The following is a 23,115-nucleotide window of genomic DNA, read 5'->3' as shown; positions in this document are numbered from 1 at the left end:
CTAAACCATATATGTACTGTACAACTAAATTATTAAATTCTGGTCAAATAATCTCTTCTCACAGAGTAAACAGCACTGTCTTCACTTCTGTGAAACTGAGTACCTAATGAGTTCCTCAAGGCAAGTCTCTCAGAAACTAAGATTAAAAGGTAGAAATGATTCTCAGTGCTTAAAGTCCCTTTCTCTTGCGGAGCACTCTGTCATCCAGAATCCCTTCTGAAGCTCACCTGATCCTCAGCAACCCCGTTAGGCAGTGCTGGCAGGTCCTACCTTGATGCTACAACTGGGGCTCAGGGCCGGTTCCCGGCCAGGCTAACAGCAGAACCTCGCCGGACAAAAAGTTTATAAATTTGTGAACCAAAGCTCCTCATTTGACAGTTAAGCCCTGAGTTACATTTACATCTGTGTCTGAAACAAAACACTCTGCAGTGCGGAAGAAACTTTACACTGTAAGGTGCCGGACAGTTAAAGTGCTCTGCCAAAGTCTGGGACAGCGGCCAGGATGCCCTTTAACATTTCCGACTTCCTCAGAATTTAAAGCAGAAGATCCCTGCCCTTTCTGTTAAGCAGTCGAGGTCTCCCAATCTGGCACAGTCACATTTTAGTGGGTTCTCGAGTTTCTTCTTTCACTTTCACCTCAGGGACCCTAACCAGGCCCACCCTCCCCCCACCGCCCCACTTAACGCTTCCCTGTTTGTCAACAAGCCCACACGGTCCTCTTCCCCTGATGCCTCGGGACCCCTCCACTTCCAGAGAGACAGGTCATTCAAAAAATCTTCCCCGAGACCAGAATTTTTCTCCTCTTGCCTTTCACTTACCTCAGGCCCAGGACAAGTTACGGAGACACTTAACTTCAAGGTCCGCCTGCCGGCGTTTCAAACTCAGCCACGAGATTCAAACCTAAGCCAGCTTCCTCAGCGCCTCGTTTCATTGGCTGGTTTTCATGACGTCATCACGCAAGACTTCGCGATGGCGCGCGGCAGTTTGGCGCCTGGAGTCTCAGAGGCGCTGCGGAAGGGTAGTTGCCTGGCTTCGCGTCACCGTGGCAACGAGAACAGCAGTTTCCGGAGGTGTTGGCCGAGGTGGGCGGGGCTAAACCGGAGCTGCAGGTGGGAGGCAGCCACCTGGGATCTTCAGGCAGCCTTTCGACTGCGGGGTGCGGGGCCGATCTGTCCCAGGGTTCTGGGTGTGAGTGAGATGGGTATTGGCAGGGGTTGGCGGTTCCCCTCTCCTAGGGGCAGTGGCGGAGCCTGTTGGGTGTGGATAAATGGGTTCTGGGTGTTTATTTTCTCCTTTCCTCTATTCGGAAATGAGGTCTTCAAGGAACAGGTCCAGGATCTGAAGGTATAGGGACCTGTTTCTTCTGGCGACTTACACTTTCACTTGGACCAAACTGGGGTCAATTCGTCTCAATTAATTGAAAGTTCAGGATTTTTGGTTTGAGGGCCCAGGCCTACCCCCTTAGTATTGACTGTGAAACTATTTGTTGTATGGCTGTTTTTTACATTTCTTTCTAATGCTGGCGTTACAAAATAAATTCATTTAAATTTATTGGCCTAGTTCATTGTTGGATGGAGTAGGATTTTAAGTCCCAGGTTGTAGGTATTATTTTAGAATGCACACCTTAAAAAAAAAAAAACTGGAAAAAAATGGGAAATGTATTTTCTAAGAGAATTCACCTTTTATTTCTCAAGGTGTGTGTGTGTGTGTGTGTGTGTGTAATTTTTTTAATGGCCACAACCGTGGCATATGGAATTTCCCAGGTCTGGGACTGCATTTGAGCCCCAGCTGTGACCTACTCCACATCTGCAGCAGTGCTGGATACTTTAAGCCACTGCATTAGGCCAGGGATAGAACTTGAGTGTCCACAGTGATCTGAGCCTCTGCAGTCGAATTCTTAACCCACTGTGCCACAGTGGGAACTCCTCAGGATATTTTTAATAGTATGGTCTGAGTTTTATTGTTGTTCTTTATGTTCTTGTTGTATCTGTTGATTTAGCAGTTATTATTGTAGATTTTAAAGACATACTAGCACACAATTGAGTCAAAAATCCCTGCCCTCTTGGAGTTTATATTCTAGTGATTCAACATCACCATGTATGTTGGATAGTACAATACTAAATGAAAAGTATTATAGGTGAAACCTTCATATTATAGACATTTTTTCTTATTGAAAATCAGAAGCACTATTGTATATGATGCATGTTATATGATTGTTTGTGAATGGTGGATAGAGTATCAGCAAAGCTACTAATTGTTGGCTGTATTACATATATCTTAGCTAATGAGATAGTGATTTGTATGGTACTGGGTATTGTATAAAATTGAGAAGCCTTTTTATTTTATTTCAAATATGTACTCTATAGTCTGCCTTTGACATCTCGGGCATTTTATTTAATTGTACATATGTTAATCTAATTATTTAATTCTCAAAACAGCCTATGAAATGTAGATACTATCCATTTTACTGAAGGGACACTAGAGTTTTCGGAAAATCTCTAAAGGAAAATATTTCTCTTGAACTGTACAACCTAGCCAATTCAGAATGGAGTCATTTGTTTCTGAAATACTTTCTAGAGTAAGTGATATCAATATGCTATCTTAATCTATTCTGAAAATAGACATGTTTGTCAATTTCTTGTAAAATTTCGTTGATTGCTAGTGAATAAGTAAGTAGAAGTGTTTCAAATTGTGTCTCTTTTGACAAGCACATTATAGGCTGACCAGTCTTGCAGGTGTTTCCAGGTGCTAAGTGCTTACTTTACATTTAATGTTAAATTTTGCCCTACACTTGCTAGTTAAAACAGTGGTCAGATGATGAGGTCCATATTCTTAAGCAACTGCAGATTTAGTTAAAGCAGAGAAATTTTAACATTACAATCAATGCCATTACAAGTGCCAGCTGGTTTCTCTTTAGTTTGGCAAGACATTAAGGATTAAAACAGAAAGGATAAGAGGCTAGAGCGTATTTGGTAACAAAATGAAGGGAAAAGAATATAAACTTTCCAAACATGTAGTGCTAAGACAGAAAGTTCCACCTTTTGTTAGAAATTACTGTATAACTAACCGCTGTGTTATTTAAAACACGGAAATTTACATAGGTTCATAGTAAACTGAAAAGAGTCGAGAGAAGGATAAAGTAAAAGTGAGATTTGAAGTGGCAGTGAGATTTTATATATATATATATATATATATATATATAAAGAAAAGTAAAAGTGGATTTAAACCTGGTAATGGTAGGAACTACATTCCATCCCTCCCCCAGGAACACCATTTGGAACCCTGAGCGCCTGCAGGACCCTTTGGCAGCTTGGGACTGGAAGCAGCGGAACGAAAGGCACACGGTCCTCGGTTGCTGGGGCGGACGTGGGCCCAATCTGTCCGTCCTCACAAGTTTCCCCCCGGGCTGGGACCTAGGCGAGCGGCAAATTCAGATTCTCCGGCTCCTTAGTGGTCGTCGCAGGCCCGAGTTAGAGGATAACTGAGAAATCGTGCTTCAGGTGAGGAGAAGTTGGCCGAGACCCCGGGAGCTCTTTTGGAGCCGCCCCACGCCTTTGGGGGAAACTTCCAAGGGTCACCGGACTTGCCCAGGACGGAGGAAACCCGCGCCCCTGCTCTCCCCCTTTTTCTCAACACTCATTCACCCTGAGTTCAGAAGTTTCCAGTTTCCCTCGTCACAGAGTATAATTCTTAAGCAAGAGGATGGATTCTTCCCTTTCCTTTAGGACCTCTTTCACTTTCTCTGTGTTCGGGCGCCAGCCTCTGGGTTGGATTTTTGGCCCTATGAATTAAATTTCCAAAGGGTTTTCTCTGCAGGGGGAGCTGGCTGCAGTGATGGTAATTGCTAGCAGCACCGTTGAGGAAGTAGTTTTCAAAAATGTCATTCACATTTGTGTTCCCACAATTAAAAGAGTAACCTGGCTAATGCCGTAGTCTCAGCAGCTTAAACTGAATTTTGCTGACAGAGAAAAGTTAAATGGCTTACCTAGGAAACCACAGACTTGGCGCTTAGAGGTTAGGTTTCCTGACTTCCTGCTTCTTTGCTGTGACCAGAGGGAACTTAAACTATCTTAAATCACTTAGGGTAGCTGGTTCTTAGCAGACGGAGGAGTGCTCTGGGTTATCTGGTAGATTGGGCTGCAGAGAAAATGAAAGGAACCCCCTTTAGATCTCGCCCCCTTCCATTTTTAGAGAGATACTCAAAGAAACAACCAAAGATCAAGGTTAATTATTGAGGTCTTTTCTCCTTGTTTACTCATATTAGTAGCCAATTAGTGCATATAAATATACTGGCTTTGTACCTTGAATATATTTTAGTAAATGCAAAGAAATAGAATGCAGAAGGGAAAAAATTAAATGCTGATGAAAGAATTTTTTTCTGTGCTGTTCTGATTCCAATATTGGAATTGGTGGGATTTTTATTTTTTTTCTTGCTTTTTAAAAAAATTGTCAAAATCTGAACATACAGTGTAGATTGTTTACATTCCTTGCTTGTATAGGCAAAGGAAAATAAATTATTGGTCATATTGTTTAAATACTCCAGATTCTACTATTTAGGGCTGTATATTGCATCTGTGATGGGTGCTCCACAGTATACATATACAGCACACAGTATACACGTATATATTTCCAAGTTGAGTAGGACCAAGCAATAGATACTGTCTCCGTAAAGAAAAAAAGAATATAATTCATAGGGTACTACTACATAGTAAATATAATCGAAGTATCATTCAATTATATGAATGTATTAATTGAATTAGCTGTGTTTATGGCATATAGATTAAGATAAAAAGTTCTGGGGATAGAGAGCTGGTGTTATAGCTCAGCTTTATGCTCTCCAACTGTGACCTTTTGGTCAATTTCTGTTTCCTCATCTATAAAATGGAGGTAAGATAGTACCTACCTCTAAAAGTTGGGGTAAAGTTTGAATGAATTGGTACATATGATGTGCTTAGAGTAGTAAACAGTACTTAGTGCTCAATAAATGTTAGCTTTTATTTTGAAATATGTTAGAAACACTGTAGTTTGGCTTGTGTAAACTTTCTGGAAAACATAAGGCATAATTTATAATTTGGCTAATTTGTTACTGCCAAATATCCAAAATTTTACATAAAACACTTATTTCTGTTTTTTTGGCCACATTTTTTTGTGTTACATTTACAACATGATTCTGTGAATTATGCCTTTGGAAAAGTTGACATATTATCTTCAAGATTACATCTTATTGATATTATATAAAATGAGGGAGTTCCCATCGTGGCTCAGTGGTTAACGAATCCAACTAGGAACCATGAGGTTGCGGGTTTGATCCCTGGCCTTGCTCAGTGCGTTAAGTCTCCAGCATTGCCGTGAGCTGTGGTGTAGGTCACAGATGCGGCTCGGATCTGGTGTTGCTGTGGCTCTGGCGTAGGCCGGTGGCTACAGCTCTGATTGGCCCCCTAGCCTGGGAACTTCCATGTGCCATTTCATAGGATAAAATGAAGCAATTAAGAGAAGGGGAAAGAATGTATCAATTATTTGCTTGTTTTGGGGAGCAGGGAGCAGACAAGTAAACAAAAGTGGATAGGAAAAATAAAAAGTGAATAGTGTATGCCAAAGTGAATAGTAGTGTTTATAAACTTATAATTTAAAATGTGTTTCACTTATACAGGCCGTGGTGAGATGATCTCATTAGAAAATATCCATGACAAATCTATAAGAATTTCATTGACTGAAGAATTTCACCTTCTTCTCTTTTTATTGTATATGCATAGTCTTCTTTCAGGGATAATTTCTTAAACTGAAGGTGAAGATTTAGTATCATGAGAAAAACAATCAGAAGAACTTGAAATAAAACACCACATGAACCTAAAATGAAATAATATTTATAATCCCTTGAGTCATCTAGATAGCCTTTTCAAATGAACAGTTCTGATGTATTGAACCCATTCTTTAGATTTAATTAAAATTCAAAAAGCATATTTCAGAAAAATGATGACTAATCAATTTTCACATCTCTGATGGTTAAAACAGTAATGGTTTTAGAGCTTATCAGGGCACAGGAAAAATTATATTTTCAGATAGCTTCTGGGGTTCTCTTGGGTTCCTAGCTTTGCGTAAGGAGGGTAGCCACCTTTACTTGTTTGAGATGAATTTTACATTTGTTTTCCTTGTTAAATATTGCATACTAATTTGCTTTCCCTCAAGTATTATAACATTATTTAAAAAAATCCAACAATCATGATATTTTAAATTTTTTTCTAGATTTGTTGATCTACAGAATGCTTCGATACCCATATTTTTGTAGAATCTATAAAAAATTTCTTTCATGTTGGTTGGAATCTGGCGTATTTAATTTGGGTGTCTGGCCAAAAAAAATACATGCTACAGCAGAAAGATATAATGAAATCCAGGAGCAAGAAGATCAAACTGGAGCTCAGGAGTTACGCAGATCTCAAGATAGAGATTCTGAAGCAATGACTAAATTACATATTCCAGTAATGGTGGATGAAGTTGTTCATTGTTTGGCACCACAAAAAGGTCAGGTAAGTTGATTACTTTTTTATTTTCTAACACTTTGTTTTTGAGATATAGTTCACTATTAAGTGAATATTAATTTGCAATTTTAAGGTGTACAATTCAATGGTTTTTAGTATGGTCACAGGATTGTACAATTATCATCACTATCTAATGCAGGAAAAATTGTATCACTCCTATAGGAAGTCCCATACCCATTAGTATTCATTCCCCATTGGCCCCCTTTTCCTTGCCCCTGATAGCCACTAATCTATTTTTCTTTTTTTTTTGTCTGTATGGATTTGCCTAATCTGGATATTTCTTATTAATGAATTCATAAAATATGTGACCTTTTTGCGCCTCCCTTCTTTTATTCTGCATGTTTCGAGATTTAACTGTGTTGTTGTGTGAAATGGCCCTTCATTTCTTTTTATTCCTGAATTGTTCTACTGTATGGATATGACCTTTTTTTTGTCCATTCATCAATTGATGAGATTTATGTTTCCACTTTTGGGCTACTGTGAATAAAGCTACTGTGAACATTCTTGTACAAGTTTTTGTGTGGACATGTTTTCTGTTTTCTTAAGCATATACCTAGGAATAGAACTGAAGGGTCATGTAACTCTAGCTTTTGAGAATCTGCCAACTGTTTTCCAGAGTTGATTAGTTTTGTCAGATACCAGTTTTAAAAGGAAAAAGTACATGATGCTGGCAAAGTGATTAGGGTATGAAAACTGAATTCTAGTATAGCTTCTTCAGAATTTTAGTATCTTCAGGAATGACCAGAGACAAAGGTGAGGTTCTGAATTCTTGTTCCCTATTTTCTTAGGCTTAGTTTTCAACTACCCTGCTTCTTATTCAGAGTTCTCCAGAGAAACAGGACCAACAGGAAGTGTTGTGTGTGTGGGTTGGGGTTGGAGGGATTGGATATGGGGGGGTGGGGGGAGATAGAGGTTGACTGATTTTAAAGAATTGACTCACATGATTATAGAGGATTGGTAAATTCAGATTCTGCATAGTAGGCTGGCAGGCTGGAGACCCAGGTAAGACTTGCAGTTTGAGTCCAAAGGCAGTTGGCTGGCAGAATTCCTGCTCGTTCCAGGGAGGTCAGTGTTTATTCTATTACAGTTTTCCAGCAATTGGATGAGGCTCATCTGTATTTTGGAGGATAATCTGCTTTACTCAGTCCAGCAATTTAAATGTTAATCTTATCTAAAAAATACCTTCACAGAAACATCCAAAATAATATTTGACAATATCTGGGTACCATGGTCCAGCTGACATAGAAAATTAACTGTCATACTTGCCTTTTTTATAGTGTCGCTGACAGGATTGTATGAGGTCTTAGATATGAAAATATTTAAAATCTATGAAGTGATCACAAAAATTTTAGGTAATATAATATCCAAAAAGAAAAGGCTAGGAATTCCCACTCTGGGACAGTGGGTTAGTAATCTGACTGGCGTAGATTATTTATTATGACATAATATAATATAATATAGTATATATAGTATATATTTGAGACATACATGAGAGGAGAGGGGCAGATAGTAAAAACAAATGAATTTGATAGCTTGAATTTGATTTCTAGAACCGGAAACCAATGCTTATTGTAAATTTGCTGAAATCTAGTAGCAAAAACCAGATATTTATTTTGCACTCACCCATAAAGTATAAAAATAACCAAATAAAAACAAACCCACTAAGTCTCCTTGTAATTCAGTTTTTTGGATCTGCCTTTTTTCAGAAACCAAGTGGAATAAAATTAGACGATTCTACAACCTCACCTACCCTGCTGTTTCATTCTTTTCAAGTTCCTGACAAGTATAATGTTGGTTTATTTTGACATCTCCATTGTTCTGATTTGACTTGGGTTTTCTAGTAACTTTTTATAGAAAGTTTAATTTTATGAATGTTATTTCTGAGAACTTTAATGTGAGGTACACTTAGAGACAGTGTTATATCTTACCTTTTCTGCTGTCTGGCAGACAGCTTTATTCACTCTTCCCTTAATCTTCAAGTAATAAAGAACTAGTGACAGTCCTTGGACAGAAAAGTTCTTCATTTCTTCCAGAATCCATTAGTTGCTGCTTTTCTTCCTGAGCCTTTTCCCCCAAATCATTCTCCTTTGCAAACTATGAGTCATACCTTCACTTGTATCAATCACCCACTTAATTACTGTTTTTCATATCACCTTCAGTGATTAATTTACAAATGAAACTTTTGATAATAGCAGGAACTTTAAAAAATATCCAAATGCAGGTTTGAGTGAGGCTTTGGTCATTTAATAATTATTTCCTTTTCATTAATATTCTAAAGAGGCCTACTTAAAGAAAATAAGTAATTTTTTGGGTTTCTTCTGCATCATAGCCAATTCACTACCTACTGACTTAATTTTGCAAATACATGCAATATATCTTCCAGTTTGAATTAAAAGAAAAAAATTTCTTGTCTTGCTCTTCCTTGGGAGGTACAGAAGGAATTGAATAAATTAATCCTTTTTTCCTTGCCTAGTTTTTATTATTTCACATTCTGGGTGAATAACTTTTTTATAAAAAAGTATTGCTTGCTCTAAAAACATTTTTCTTGCTCTTGGAGATGTTTTAGTAGACTACCTTAGTCAAATTTTTATTCCTAATTTTTGAAATCTGGAGAAATAAACATAATCTGTCTAGTTGAAGATGATAGCAGTTTGGAGGATAGAGGAGAATGGTATTCTTTGCCCAATAGTATTGCTAATGTAGCATGGTGTCTTAGGGTTTCTGTAAGAGTGGTAAGTTTTGAGGGACATGATGGTTAAACAAGGACTAGTACCAGTAGCTGTGTAATCTCGTACAAGTAACCATTTCTGTACCTCAGATTCCTCATCTATAAAATGAGAAAGTATAATCTATCTCCTGCGGTCACTGTGAGGGTTAAGTGAGTCAATTTATGTGAATTGTTGGAATGATATCTCCCAAGTCATATGAACTCAGTAAACATTAGCTGTTACTATTATGGGGATGGAAGGGTCACTATTGATATTTAGATACAATAAAATTCTAGAGAAAAATGCCAGAAGACAGCAAAGTTGGAAAAAAAAGTTCCAGCAAAGGTGGAACCAACATGCCTGGAACTGAAAAAGTACTGTTTCCTCTGCCTGAACCATTCTTCAGGTTTTGAGTCATACTTCACTTTTTCAGGGAAGCTTTTTCTGAGTCTCCAGAGGAGGCCAGTCTCCCTGTTAATACATTCATGAATTAACATAATTTTCTTAACACTTATAATAACATAATTTTTAATGAATTATTTGTTCGGTGTATGTTTCTTGTGACAGACTGCCCTCCATGAAGTCATGGACTTACTTATCTTGTCTGCCATTATATCATTATATTGCCAGTGCCTAGCACAAGGACTATAACATGTTGGGTTTGTAATGGTTTTTAAGGGAACGAAAAAAAGTCAAAGTAAACTGGAGGACAGCTATGAGGCACAGATGAAGAGAATGTCTCTTGGTTACTGAGGTAGTTTCTTAGGCTCAAGACTTTTTTTTAATGGTCACACCCATGGAATGTGGAAGTTCCTGGGCCAGGGGTGGAATCTAAGCCACAGCTGCAACCCATGCTGCAGCTATGGCAATATCAAATCCTTTAACCTACTGTGCTAGGCATGGGATCAAACCCACACCTCCACAGTCACCTGAACTACTGCAACTGGATTCTTAACCCACTGCCCCACACAGTTGGAATTCTGGGTTTCAAGTCTTTTGTATGATTCCAGCTTCAGTGTGGCAAGCCCAGTCTAATGAAGTAACTGGAGAAATCTGGTAAAGGAACAGATTCAAGAACTGAGAAAATGAGCTGGTATCTAACTTACACAAAATAGATTATGAAAAATATCAGACTAAGGTTGTAAAGTTGTGTTTCTATATATTCAGCATAAGTTATCTATTTTGATATTCTGATATTTAAGGTTAATTTCATTATTACTTGATTTGCCAGAGTTGTCATGGTATATGATAATTTTCTTTATAAAAATGCATTATGCTGTATATAATGGATTTTTCTTAACATCAGTAGCAGAATTTCACTTATTTTTCTTTAAATCTTTACAATCTTTAAATGGAGAGTAAATATCAAAGAAAAAATCTTAGAACTATAGGTTTACTCTTTAAATATTAACGAATGCTTGATCACAGAAAGGGGGAGTTTATTTTGTTTGACCTCAAATTACTGAAAAAGTTAGGAACGTGTATAAGAGACAGGACCAGTACCATAGCACATGTTGAGAGATGCATTTTGATTTCCTAAAGAAAGAACTATTTAAATTTCTGATGGAATGGATGGTGTCAAGAAGTAGTGTGTTCTCTCTTTTATTTTTTAACATATAGCCTTCATGGAAGCAAATTTTTTATTTTACAGTGCGTTCTACCATTGTCTATTTGGAAAATGTTTCTGTATTAAAGCATCATGTAGCTAAGTGATTTTCTATCAAAATACCTTGAGGAGTGTGATAATTCCAGTATTGTACTGGTAAATATTTAACACCTGGTCTGTGGGTCAGGGTGGGGTTTGGATTTAAAACAAAAGAAAACAAAAACCCTTCCTTTTTTGTTTGTTTGTTTGTTTGTTTAAGGGCTACATTTTCAGCATATGGAAGTTCCCAGACTAGGGGTTGAGTCAGAGCTGCAGCTGCAGGCACCGTAGCACCAAAGCAATGCTAGATCTGAACTGTGTCTGTGACCTACACCGCAGCTCACAGCAATACTGAATTCCTAACCCACTGAGTGAGGCCAGGGATCGAACCTGTGTGCTCATGGATACTAGTTCGGTTTGTTACCGCTGAGCCACAACAGGAACTCCAACCCTGCCTTATTTTGTTTGCAGATTTCTATGAAATACAAATTTCTACCACAGTCCATTTCATCTAGTCACCTGTTGTCATTGCATGTAGCATTAGGAAGAAATATGTACAACTGGCTCTCTCCAGCTGGTGTGAGCAACACTGGATATGACTCTCATGATTGGTGACATTAGATATCTGTAAATGATATGATGGCAAAATATTTTGCCTGACAATTCTGAAAATTAGTATAGTCTGTAAATTTTTCCCTTAGCTTATTTAATGTCCCCGAGTTAAGATCTATGTTTTATGTTTCTCTATCCTGAAAGGTACCGTGGTGTAGCCATAGAATACTGTTTTTATACACTTTAACAGTGGCATTCTTTTAACTCACTCTAATAAATAATCTATTCCAAATATAAAGCAGATAAACAAATTTAAACTAAATAATATTTTTTAATGTAGTTTACTTGTTATAAAGTCCATTATGCATTATATAATAGTGAGGTGTTTTGTTGAGTGCAAAACTTTGAAATTAACATCAGTATCCTTTTTTTAATTTAATTTTTTCTCATAATTTGGATTTACACAGGTAAAAATAAAATGTAATAGTTTTATGTTTTTTTAAAGTTTTCCTGGAATTTCAACTTATTTTTTATTTATTTATTTATTTATTTTTGTCTTTTGTCTTTTTAGGGCCGCACCTGTGGCATATGGAGGTTCCCAGGCTAGGGGTCCAATTGGAGCTGCAGCTGCCGGCCTGTGCCACAGCAACTTGGGATCTGAGCCATGTCTGCGACCTGCACCACAGCTCATGGCAAAGCTGGATCCTTAACCCACTGAGTGAGGCCAGGGATCGAACCTGCATCCTCATGGATGCTAGTCAGATTTGTTTCTGATGATCCACGATGGGAATAGCACAGCTTAATTTTTAATTAAGTAGAAGTAGTAAGATAATTTTTAATTAAATGGAAAGGGTATTTTTAGTTTTTTATGTATATGTATGTGTGTTTGTGTATAAGAAACTAAAATATATATTTTTAAATTTTATTTATTTATTTCTTGGGCTGCACCTAAGCACATGGAAGTTCTCCAGTCAGAGGTTGAATCTGAGCCACAGCTGTGACCTACACCACAGCTGCAGCAACACCGGATTCTTAACCCACTGCATCAGGCCAGAGATGGAAGCCATGCTTCAGCAGTGACCTGAGCCACCTGAGAGACAATGCTGGATCCTTAATCCACTCCATAAATATATTAATTAAAGGTTCAATACAGCAAGAGGATAAAGCAATTATAAATATGTAATAATGTCAGGCCATCAGAATATATGAAGCAAAAGCTGACAGAATTGAAAGGAGAAAGGGACAGTGCTACAATATTAGTTATAGGCCTCAATACCGCACACACAATAGTCTATAGCACAATCAGAATATAAATAAGGAAATAGAGGACTGAACATAATAAACCAACTAGATATTACAGACATGTACAGAATACTTTGCTCAACATCAACAGCATTTATATATATATGTGTGTGTGTGTGTGTGTGTGTGTTTGTCTCAAGTACATATGGGATATTTTCTGAGATAAATTGTATGTTATGCTGTAAATTAAGTCTTAATAGATTTTAAAATATAGATATCATACAAAGTATCTTCAATCACAATGGGATGTGATTGGAAATAAGTAACAACAAAATGTGGAAGATTTATGAATTTGTGGAAACTAAACACCTTTAAAAAACAAACAATATATTCTTTCTTTCTCTCTTTTTTAGGGCTGCACCTGCAGCATGTGGAACAGGCTGGGGGTTGAATCAGAAATCAGAACCTCAGCTGTCGGCCTACTCCATAGCTATAGCAATGCCAGATCCAAGCCACATCTGCAACCTGTGCTGCAGTTTGTGGCAATGCTAGATTCTTAACCCACTGAGCAGGTCCAGGGATGGAGTCCACATCCTCATGGATGCTAGTTGGGTTCTTAACTCACCGAACCACAATAGGAACTCCCCAAACAATATATTCAAAACAACCAATGGATCAATGAAGAAATCACATAGGAAATTAGAAAATACTTAGAGATGAGTGAAAACAAAAGCACAATATGCCAAAACTATGGCACACTGAGAAAGAAGCGCTGAGAGAAATTTATAGCTATAAATGCTTACATTAAAAAGAAAGATCTCAAATCAGTAACTTTACAACTTAAGAAGCTAGGAAAAGAATAACAAAACCCAAAGGAAAAAAAGAATGGAGACAATTAGTGAAACTAAATTGAAGGGACAATCTTAGCTAGATGGACTAAGGGAAGAAGAAGACTCAAATCACAAAATTGAAAATGAGGACATAAACACCAATTTTACACAAATAGAAATTGTATGAGAGTATTGTGAACAGTTGTGTGCCAATAAATCAGATTACCTGGATTATATGGATAAATTCCTAGAAACAATAAAACCTACAAAGACCAAATCACAAAGAAATAGAAAATCTGAATAGACCTCTAACTAGTAAAGACGATGAATCAGTAATCAAAAATATCTTGACAAAGAAAAGCCCCTCAACCTGATGGCTTCACTGGTGAATTCTACCAACCATTTAAAGAAGAATTAATATCAACCCTTCTCAGAATTTTCAAAAAAAGCCACGAAGAGTAGGGAATACTTTCTAACTCATTCTGAGCATTTTCTTGGTACAAATTCCAGACAAAGACACTACAAGAAAACTACAGACCAATCTCATAAACATTCACACAAAAATCCTCAACAAATACTACCAAACAGAATTCAGCAGCACATTAACAGAATTATACACAGTGACCAAGTGGTATTTATCCTGGAATGCAAGGGTGGTTGAACATAGAAAAATCCTTGTGTAATATGCCACATCAACAAAATGAAGGGGAAAAAATTGATCATCTTAATTGATGCAGAAAAAAGCATTTTGCAAAATTCAACACCCTTTCATGATAAAAGCACTCAACAAAGTAGAAGGAAACTACCTCAAACTAATACAAATCTTATATGCAAAACCCACAGTAAATATACCCTTGGTAAAAGACTGAAAGTGTTTCTTCTAAGATCAGGAACAAGGCAGTGATGCTCTCTTTTAACAGTTCTATTCAGCATACTACTGGAAGTTCTAGATGGACCAAGAAAAAGAAAGAAAAGCCATACGTATTGGGAAGGAGGAAGTAAAATTATCTCTCCAGATAATAGGATCTTATACATAGCAAACCCTACAGATTCCACAAAAAAACAAAAATAGAAACAAAACCTGAAGAACTGGTAAATGAATTCAGTTAAATACTAGGATATAAAGGCAGGACATAATAATCAAAATACGTGAACAGTCAATAATCTGAAAAAGAAATTATGAAACGGTTCCATTTACAATAGCATCAAAAGGAAAAAAATTTTTAGGAATAAGTTTAACCAACGAGGTGAAAGACTTGTACAATTAAAACCATAAGACATTTCTGAAAAATTAAGACATAAGAGAAACATCCTGTGTTTACAGATTAGAATATTTACTGTAGTTAAAATATTAGTATCACCCAAAGAAACCTACAAATTCAATGAAATTTGTTCCAAAATCCCAATGATGTTTTCTGTAGAAATAGTAAAACCCATCCTAAAATTCATATGGAATCTGAAGGGACCCTGAATTGTCAAGACACTCCTGAAGAAGAACAAACCTGGAGGACTTATAACTTCCTGATTTCAAAACTTTCTCAGAAGTACAGTAACCAATAGGGTGGTACTGGCATAAAATAAAACATATGAACCAGTGGAATAGAACACAGAACCCAAAATAAACCCTTTCATATGTAGTCAAATAATTTTTGACAAAGGAACCAAGATCATTCAATGGGGAAAGGACAGTCTTTTAAACAAATGATGCAAGGAAAATTGGATATCTACATACAGAATAGTGAAGTTGGATTTTTATCTAACACCACAAAAAAAAAATTAGCTTAAAATGATCAGGCGTTTCCATCGTGGTACAGCGGAAACAAATCCAACTAGGAACCATGAGATTGCAGATTTGATCCCTGGCCTTGCTCAGTGGGCGTTGCCATAAGCTGTCGTGTAGGTTACAGACACGGCTCAGATCTGGCAGTGCTGTGGCTGTGGTGTAGGCCAAAGGTTACAGCTCTAATTAGACCCCTAGCCTGGGAACCTCCATGTGCCATGGGTGCAGCCCTCCCCCCAAAAAAAGTTCAAAGATCTAAACATATAACCTAAAATCATAACACTCTTAGTAGAAAACATAGGATAAAAACTTCATTACATTGGACTTGACAGTTATTTTTTGGATATAACACCAAAGGACAGGTAGGAAAAGAAAATAGATAAATTGTACTTCATAAAAATGTTAAAAAGATACGTATCAGAAGACACTATCCACAGGTAAAAAAGATGACTTACAGGATGGGAGAAAACATTTGCAAGTCACATTTCTGCTAAGGGCTTAATATCCAGATTATATAGAGTGTGTTTAAAACTCAACAATACAGAACAAACAACCTGATTCAAAAATGGTCAAAGGACTTGAACAAACATTTCTCCAAAGAGGATATGCAAATGGTCATTAAGGATATGAAATGATGTTCAGTCTCACTAATCTTTAGGGAAGTGCAAATCAAAACTATAGTGGGAAACTACCCGATTGCCATTATAATGACTACTATCAAAATATCAGAGAAGTGTTGGTGAAGATATGGAGAAACTGGAACTTCTGTGCACTGTTGGTGGGAATGTAAAATGATAGAGCTGCTCTGAAAAGCAGTATGTTGGCTATTCAAAAAACTTAAAGTAGAATATTATATGATTTAGCAGTTCCATTTCTGGGTACATACTCAAAAGAATTGAAAGAAATGTCTTGAAATGATGTTTGTATACCCATGTTCATAGCAGCATTATTCACAATACCTAGAACATGCAGTTAACCCAAGTGTTCATTGATGGATGAAGAGAGAAGCAAAATGTGGCATATACATAAAATGGGGTATCATTTAGCCTTAAAAAGGAAAGAAATTCTTCAGTATGCTACAGCATGGATGAACCTTGAGGACATTTTGCCTTTAAGTGAATCAGCCAGGCACAGAAAGACATATATTGTATCATTCCACTTATATGAGGCACTTAGTGTAGTCAAAATCATAGAGGCAGAAATTAAATGGTGGTTTCCAAGGGCTAGGGAAGAGGCGAATGAGGGGTTATAGTTTAATTCATATAGATTCTAAATTTGAAAAGATAAATGAGTTATGTATATGGGTGGTATAGATGATTGCACAATATTACAAATGTGTTTAATACCTACCACTGGAATGTACGCTTAAAACATTAAGATAGTAAGTTTTATGTTATGTGTATTTTAGCATAATGAAAATTTCTTTTAAAAAAGCAAGTTACTGTTTTGAAGAAAACACACTTCTTTTTACATTAATTTATGGTTTCTAAAATAGATGCTTGTTTTATAATTATATGCAAACATTCAATATTCAATATTCAGTGAATATTGTTTTGTCTTTTACTGTTGCAGATTCTATATTTCTTGTAGATATTTTTCTATGTATACTTGTAAAGTATGTCTTTAATATATATTTTAAAATCACATTAATATTGGATTTCATTATTAGCTTTGTGTTGATTATATGCAGTGTTTTATTAGTACCATATTTATTTAATCTGTTATCTGATATTTTGGCTATTAGCATTTATAGGTAACCTGCACTACCCAGTGATGTGATGAACATTTTACAAACTATTGTTAAGATATTTAAAATCTTTCAGGGAGTCATCAGTAGTAAACAGAAAACAATTAGACAATTAAATATTAAATTCTTATATTTGTTTACTTAAGTAAATTTTTATCAAACTTTTTTGTTATTGAAACTACACTTTATCAATATTAGCTAAACCCATCTTACTCAAAGTATCAGATTTAGAAATTCCTTAGAGTTTGGGGGCAAAGTATACAGGATATGGATTTCAGAGGTAAATTTAGCATATTTTCTCTAGTGAGAATGTATATATTTAATGTTTATAAAATGCTTGTTCATATAATGTTATAAAATATGAAAAATTGATGCAGAAATGACTTTTCTGGTTATTTTTTCAAATTTTATTTGGCATATATAAAGAAATAAGGTCTTTACCTTAATGAGCTACTCAGTCGTGCCCCAAATATTAGCTTCTTGAACAATTCTTTAGAGTTGTAGAAGTAAATACATCATTTATAACTAAAAGAAGAATAATTTGTTCATGTTTATTTTCCCATAATGATGAGGTACTAGTTAAAATATTTATTTTACATATATGAATTTTTATACACATTTTTATAAGTAACTATATATAACACATTAGTTTTCACATTTAAATCTTTAGTAATTGCAGCATATTTTTTGAAGGTATATACACTCTCTCTGATAAGTTCAGTATCCATGAGAATATTCTTGCTTTTCTACCAGTGAATTAATGCATTTTTATCACTTTATAAAATTGTCTTCATTAGAATTTAGAAGCAAATTATAAACAAAGGATATTGGATAAATAAGACTAACAATTGATTCTTTTGCCTATCCAGTATCTTTAAATTATCTTCTTATAATATGATCTTTTTCTAGTCCAGCAAGCCAATCTTTACTACATTTCTTGCTATTAAAATATAAGAATTTAAGGGTTTTTTTGTTTGTTTTTAATTCAACTTAAAAGGTAATTAGGAATTACAGTTTCTGGTTTAACTCCCAAATAAATGTGGTCTCATGGTTGCAAAGAATAATCTTTCCTTTCCAAAAGTCAAATATATGTACTCAATTTTAAAATTAATTTGAGCCATTCTAGTTCAGTAAATTGAGACCCAGGAAGAAAACAAAGGTCCATTCTCTAAGGGAAGCTCATAGAAAGAAAAAGGAGAAATAAGTGAGATTTTTCTGTTCACAAAGCACATTTGCATGAGTCATCCTGAGTACTGGTTACTCTCTATTTAGGTCAGCACTAGACCCTGATCAATAGTCTAATCATAGTTACTGCAAGAGGCTAGGTCCAGTGGTTCTGTCTTTTCCTATTGTTTTTCTAGGTCCCATATTATTTTTGTAAGAGTGGTAGGAAGTGTACCTTGACCTTGTGAGTTCTAATAACATTTTATTTTACTCTTCTACTACCTTCTCCTCATGTAACAAACTACTTAGCTGTAAGTAGCATGTTTAAATTTTTTTTAATAATAAACCAAGTTGCAAAGCTTTATATGACTCATCTTGTAATGATTTGTGAATTCTCTTTCTTCTTTTTCATTGGTGCTAGTTTTTGTCTACTTTGGATGAAATGAATATTATTTACCAGGAGGTAATGTTCATTTAAAGATTTTGTTTATTTTGATGAATGTTATTTCAGAAAGTATTTATATGCATTTGTTATAGTTATTTACTTTCTTATTCTGTATAAACTTTTTGTTTGGTTTGTTTCCATCTTTAATATCAGATGCTGTTATATTGCATTATGTACTAGTTTTAAGGGTATATTTTGTCCTTGTCATATTCATTTACTCTCTGCGGTACACAGTATTTTTCTGTATTTATAATTAAATTTCCAGAAAAAAAAGCCAGTTCTTTTTTTTTTGTTGTGTATTTTTTTCCTTTTTGAAAAGCAAAAGAAGTTAACTCTGGATATTGAATATATTCATAAAGATGAAGAATTTTTCACATGAGGCCAATGTATTCTGGAACGAATGTTATTAACAACAACCTAAAACTGTAAAAGAATTTACTGTTTGCAAAGCACTTTAATATATTGTTGTCTGTGCTTTTCATTAGTGCTGATTTCAGCATCATTTTGTACAAAGTATGATGTTAAATGCAGAAAGAAGAGGAGGAAATATGTCCAATGCTTCTGTTTTACTAGAACCATGTAGCAATAAATGATACTGATTGGACTTGAATGCTTCTAGGTAATAATCAGATTATGTGGTATGCTTTTTTTCCCTTCACCATCAGTATTAGTTCTCATGTATCTAGTGGTCAGCCTACAAAATCTTCAGGACCTGTATTAGGCCTCTTAACCCTTTAGATCAGCTAGTTTGGTCTTGTGTACCTAGAGCATAGGTCACAAGCTTGCTGGGCACACTAGGGACTGTGTCAGTGATTAGTCATTTGGAGCACTTTATGCTGCTTTTATCACGACAGAGTCCTGGCCTATCTCAGTGGTCAGCTCACTGGTTTTTCACAGCTTCTTCCCAAATTGATCTTTCATCTGTCAAGGAGATTTTGTATTTGTAATGACAGGAGAGGGGAATAAATTGGTCAAAGAAAGGTATAAGATAAATTGACTAGAGCCATCAAGTGACTGAATCTTAGAAATGAAGATAGAGGGAAAGGGTGCTGTTAAAGAGAGGAAACCAAAAGAAGATGTTTTCAAGGAGCAATGTTAATACTAAAGAAAGAAAGTTCATGAATTTCTATCTTTATATGTTTTCCTTCTTTTTCCAGAAACTCTTTACCTTATGTCTTCTCTCATGGTTTTGATTTTACTCTTCCTTTGTAGCAGAAATTATGAAAGAATTAAAGCAAATTCAGTAATCTACCCTTCCCCAATTAAAAAATGATCTTCAAAAATCATCTTAGAAGACTAACTTTTCTACCAGTACAGAGTATTATCACCAAGATGATTTCTTCTTTGAGTAATATGTGTGAAACCAACATTTTTGAATAGAGAGGCTTGATTTTGCTCCAATTTTAATGATCAAAAGAGCAAACCACTTTAGTGAATTAACATGAAATCAACTTTTCTTGCTAGGGACTACTTTAGAACTTAAATACAAAGTGAGGACATTGATAACTACAAGAGAGACTTTTATAATGTTTTCTTGGTTTAATATTTTTGTAACATCATGTTAATAATAGAAACTGCCCAGGTTTTTCTAAAGTTATTAAGTTTTCCTCTGAAGGACCATTAACTTAAATGCATGACTGATAACATACAAAATAAAATATTTTGTTTCAGGATTTATTCAAAGTAAGTGTTAGAAATTATTTGAAAAACTTAGAGATAATCAATTGGTTTCGCTTAATGTGACTATATCTTCTGAAAGTCAGGGGTGAGAAGTGGTGGTATTGTCAAATTCTCCATTTCCTGTAGAATCTTCTATTTGTGAATTTACACTATTCTTACTTGATTATGTTGAATGTATTTATTATTTCTGAACCTTTTGCAGTTAAAGATAAATAATTATCCATCTAAAACTGACATTTTTTTTGTTCATTTTTTTTTGTTTTCAGTGTGTTCTGTTCTGAATTTTTTTTTATTACATCCAAGGTAACTAAATTGACAGATTCGATTTTATAATTATACATGGAGAAAAATCCAAAAATTATTTTTTATAAATAATTAATGAAAGAACTTACCATTCTGAAGATGTAACCATATAAATAAAAGTGTTTGGTTGTGGCTAATTTAATCAATAAATATTTACTGACTACCCAGTTGGTATGTCTTAGTCCATTAGGGCTGCTATAAGAAAGTGCCATGGAGTGGGTAGTTTGTAAACATCAGAAATTTGGGAGTTCCTGTCGTGGCTCAGTGGTTAACGAATCCGACTAGGAACCATGAGGTTGCAGGTTCGATGCCTGGCCTTGCTCAGTGGGTTAACTATCTGGCGTTGCCGTGAGCTGTGGTGTAGGTTGCAGATGCGGCTTGGATCCTGCGTTCCTGTGGCTCTGGTGTAGGCCGGCGGCTACAGCTCTGATTTGACCCCTAGCCTGGGAACCTCCATATGCCACGGGAGCAGCCCAAGAAAATAGCAAAAAAATAAAAATAAAAAAAATAAAAAAATTTATTTGTTGCAGTCTGTAGGTTGTAAGTCCAGGATCATAGTGCCAGAATAGTCTGGTGAATGCCCTTTCCTGTTTCATAGCAGGTGTCTTCTTGCTGTGTGCTCACATGTTCTACCCTTATGATTTAGGTACCTACCAAATCTATACTTCCTATACCATCATCTTTGGGGGGTTAGGATTTTAACATATGAACTTTTGGTGAATACAGACATTCATACAACAGAAAGGTACAAGTTTTTCTTCTACTTGAAAAAACAAAGAATATGAGCTGGCACCCCCCCGCCCCCGCCCCTCACAAATAGAGTTTCCTAAAGGAGGTAAGGGAAAGAGCCGGAATGGCAGGATTGGTAGCTTATGTTATTAATATTGTTAACAGAACTAATAGTAAATGTTATGTCGAAGGTAATCCATTTTAGGGATACTCATTTTGCTGAGAGAGGAGCAAACTCTTTTGAGTTAATATATAATCATATCCACAAAGTAGGGGATTTTATGATATAAACAGACATTCATTTGTATCATATGAAAAGCAAGGTATTAATTTTCATTTTAAGTAAGATTCAATACTGCATTCCTCTTTAGCTCATTATGTCAGTTTAGGATGTTAACCACAATAATGCTGGTTTCTGATACTTTTTACTGAACTTCTTTCATAACGGGAGACCAAGAATTAATTAGTTAAACAATAAACCAGTAAATCATTTTGAACACTTATATTTGATTTTAAGTTAGAATGATTAGGTACTCCAGTTATTACTTTAAGTGCTGTAACTTTTTGTTCATTTCTTTTGTATTGGTTCTTGGGTTCAAAGTCTTCTAAGTATTTCCAAAATGTAGCTTTACTTACCATATAGAGTCTATGCATCTGAATTAAACTTTTCTTAATTGACTTAAGGTAGTCATTCTGAATATCCGTTCTTATTCTGTTCTATATGAATGATTTTCTAAGTGCCTTAATTTCTCCCTTCCCTAAATCCCTACATGGCTGTGTATTTCTGGGAGCCCTTTTAGTCTTTTCTGCTGTTGCTTATTTCTTTCCTCCTTTGAACCCCCTCCTCTCTGGCACTACTTGTTTGCTCTCTGTATCTGTGAGTCTGTTTCTGTTATGTTTCCTTATTTGTTTTGATTTTAGATTCCACATTTAAGTGAAATCATACAGTATTTGTTTTTCTCTGATGAATTTCACTTAGTATAAGACTCTTTCTAGGTACATCCATATTGTTACACATGGCATTACTTCATTATTTTTTGGCTGAGTGTGATTCCATTATATGTATATATACCACATCTTCTTTATCCATTTATCTGTTCATGGACACTTGGATTGCATCCATATCTTGGCTATTGTAAATAATGCTGCAGTAAACATAGGGGTACATATATATTTTCCAATCAGAGTTCTCTTTGGATAAATACCCAGGAGTGGAATTGCTGGATCCTGTGGTGGTTTTATTTTTAATTTTTTGAGGAATCTCTGTACTGTTTTCCATAATGACTGCACCAATTTACATTCCTATCAACGGGGTATAAGGATTACCTTTTGTCTACATCCTTGCCAACATTTGTTGTTTGTTATCTTCTTGAGAATATGCATTCTGACAGGTGTGAGGTGATGTCTTATTGTAGTTTTTATTGGCATTTCCTAATAATTAGTGATGTTTAAGCATCTTTTCATGTGCCTGTTGGCCATCTGTCTGTCTTTGGGAAAATGTTCAGATTCTCTGCCTATTTTTAATTGTTTTTTAAAAATATTGATTAATATGAATTCTTTGTATATTTTATATATTAACTGCTTATTGGATATATCCTTTCAAATATCATCCTCCATTCAATACATGGCCTTTTCCTTTTGTTGATAGCTTTCTTTGCTGTGCAAAAGCTTTTTAGTTTGATGCAGTCCCATTTGTTTGTTTGCTTTTGTGACTTTGCCTAAAGAGACACATCCATCAGTTACTGAGACCAAAG

General features: G+C 35.5%; 2 protein-coding genes across 2 annotated transcripts in view; one reads left to right on the top strand and one right to left on the bottom strand.

Moving 5' to 3' along the window:
* Positions 1-940, bottom strand: part of KIF18A (kinesin family member 18A) — an 87,320-nt gene extending 86,380 nt beyond the window's left edge. The window contains exon 1 of the mRNA XM_003122903.4: positions 819-940. The gene's annotated coding sequence lies outside the window, so the exon portion shown is untranslated. The remainder of the gene's footprint in view (positions 1-818) is intronic.
* METTL15 (methyltransferase like 15) overlaps positions 939-23,115 on the top strand; it is a 213,452-nt gene continuing 191,275 nt past the window's right edge. The window contains 2 exon segments of the mRNA XM_005654689.3: positions 939-1,082; positions 6,244-6,524. Coding sequence (XP_005654746.2) covers positions 944-1,082; positions 6,244-6,524 — 420 coding nt within the window. The 5' untranslated portion in view covers positions 939-943.

This window comes from Sus scrofa, chromosome 2 (assembly GCF_000003025.6).
Source record: "Sus scrofa isolate TJ Tabasco breed Duroc chromosome 2, Sscrofa11.1, whole genome shotgun sequence".
Taxonomy (NCBI): Eukaryota; Metazoa; Chordata; class Mammalia; order Artiodactyla; family Suidae; genus Sus; species Sus scrofa.
Note: the sequence above shows the minus strand (reverse complement) of the source record. Positions and strands in the feature narration are given on the sequence as shown.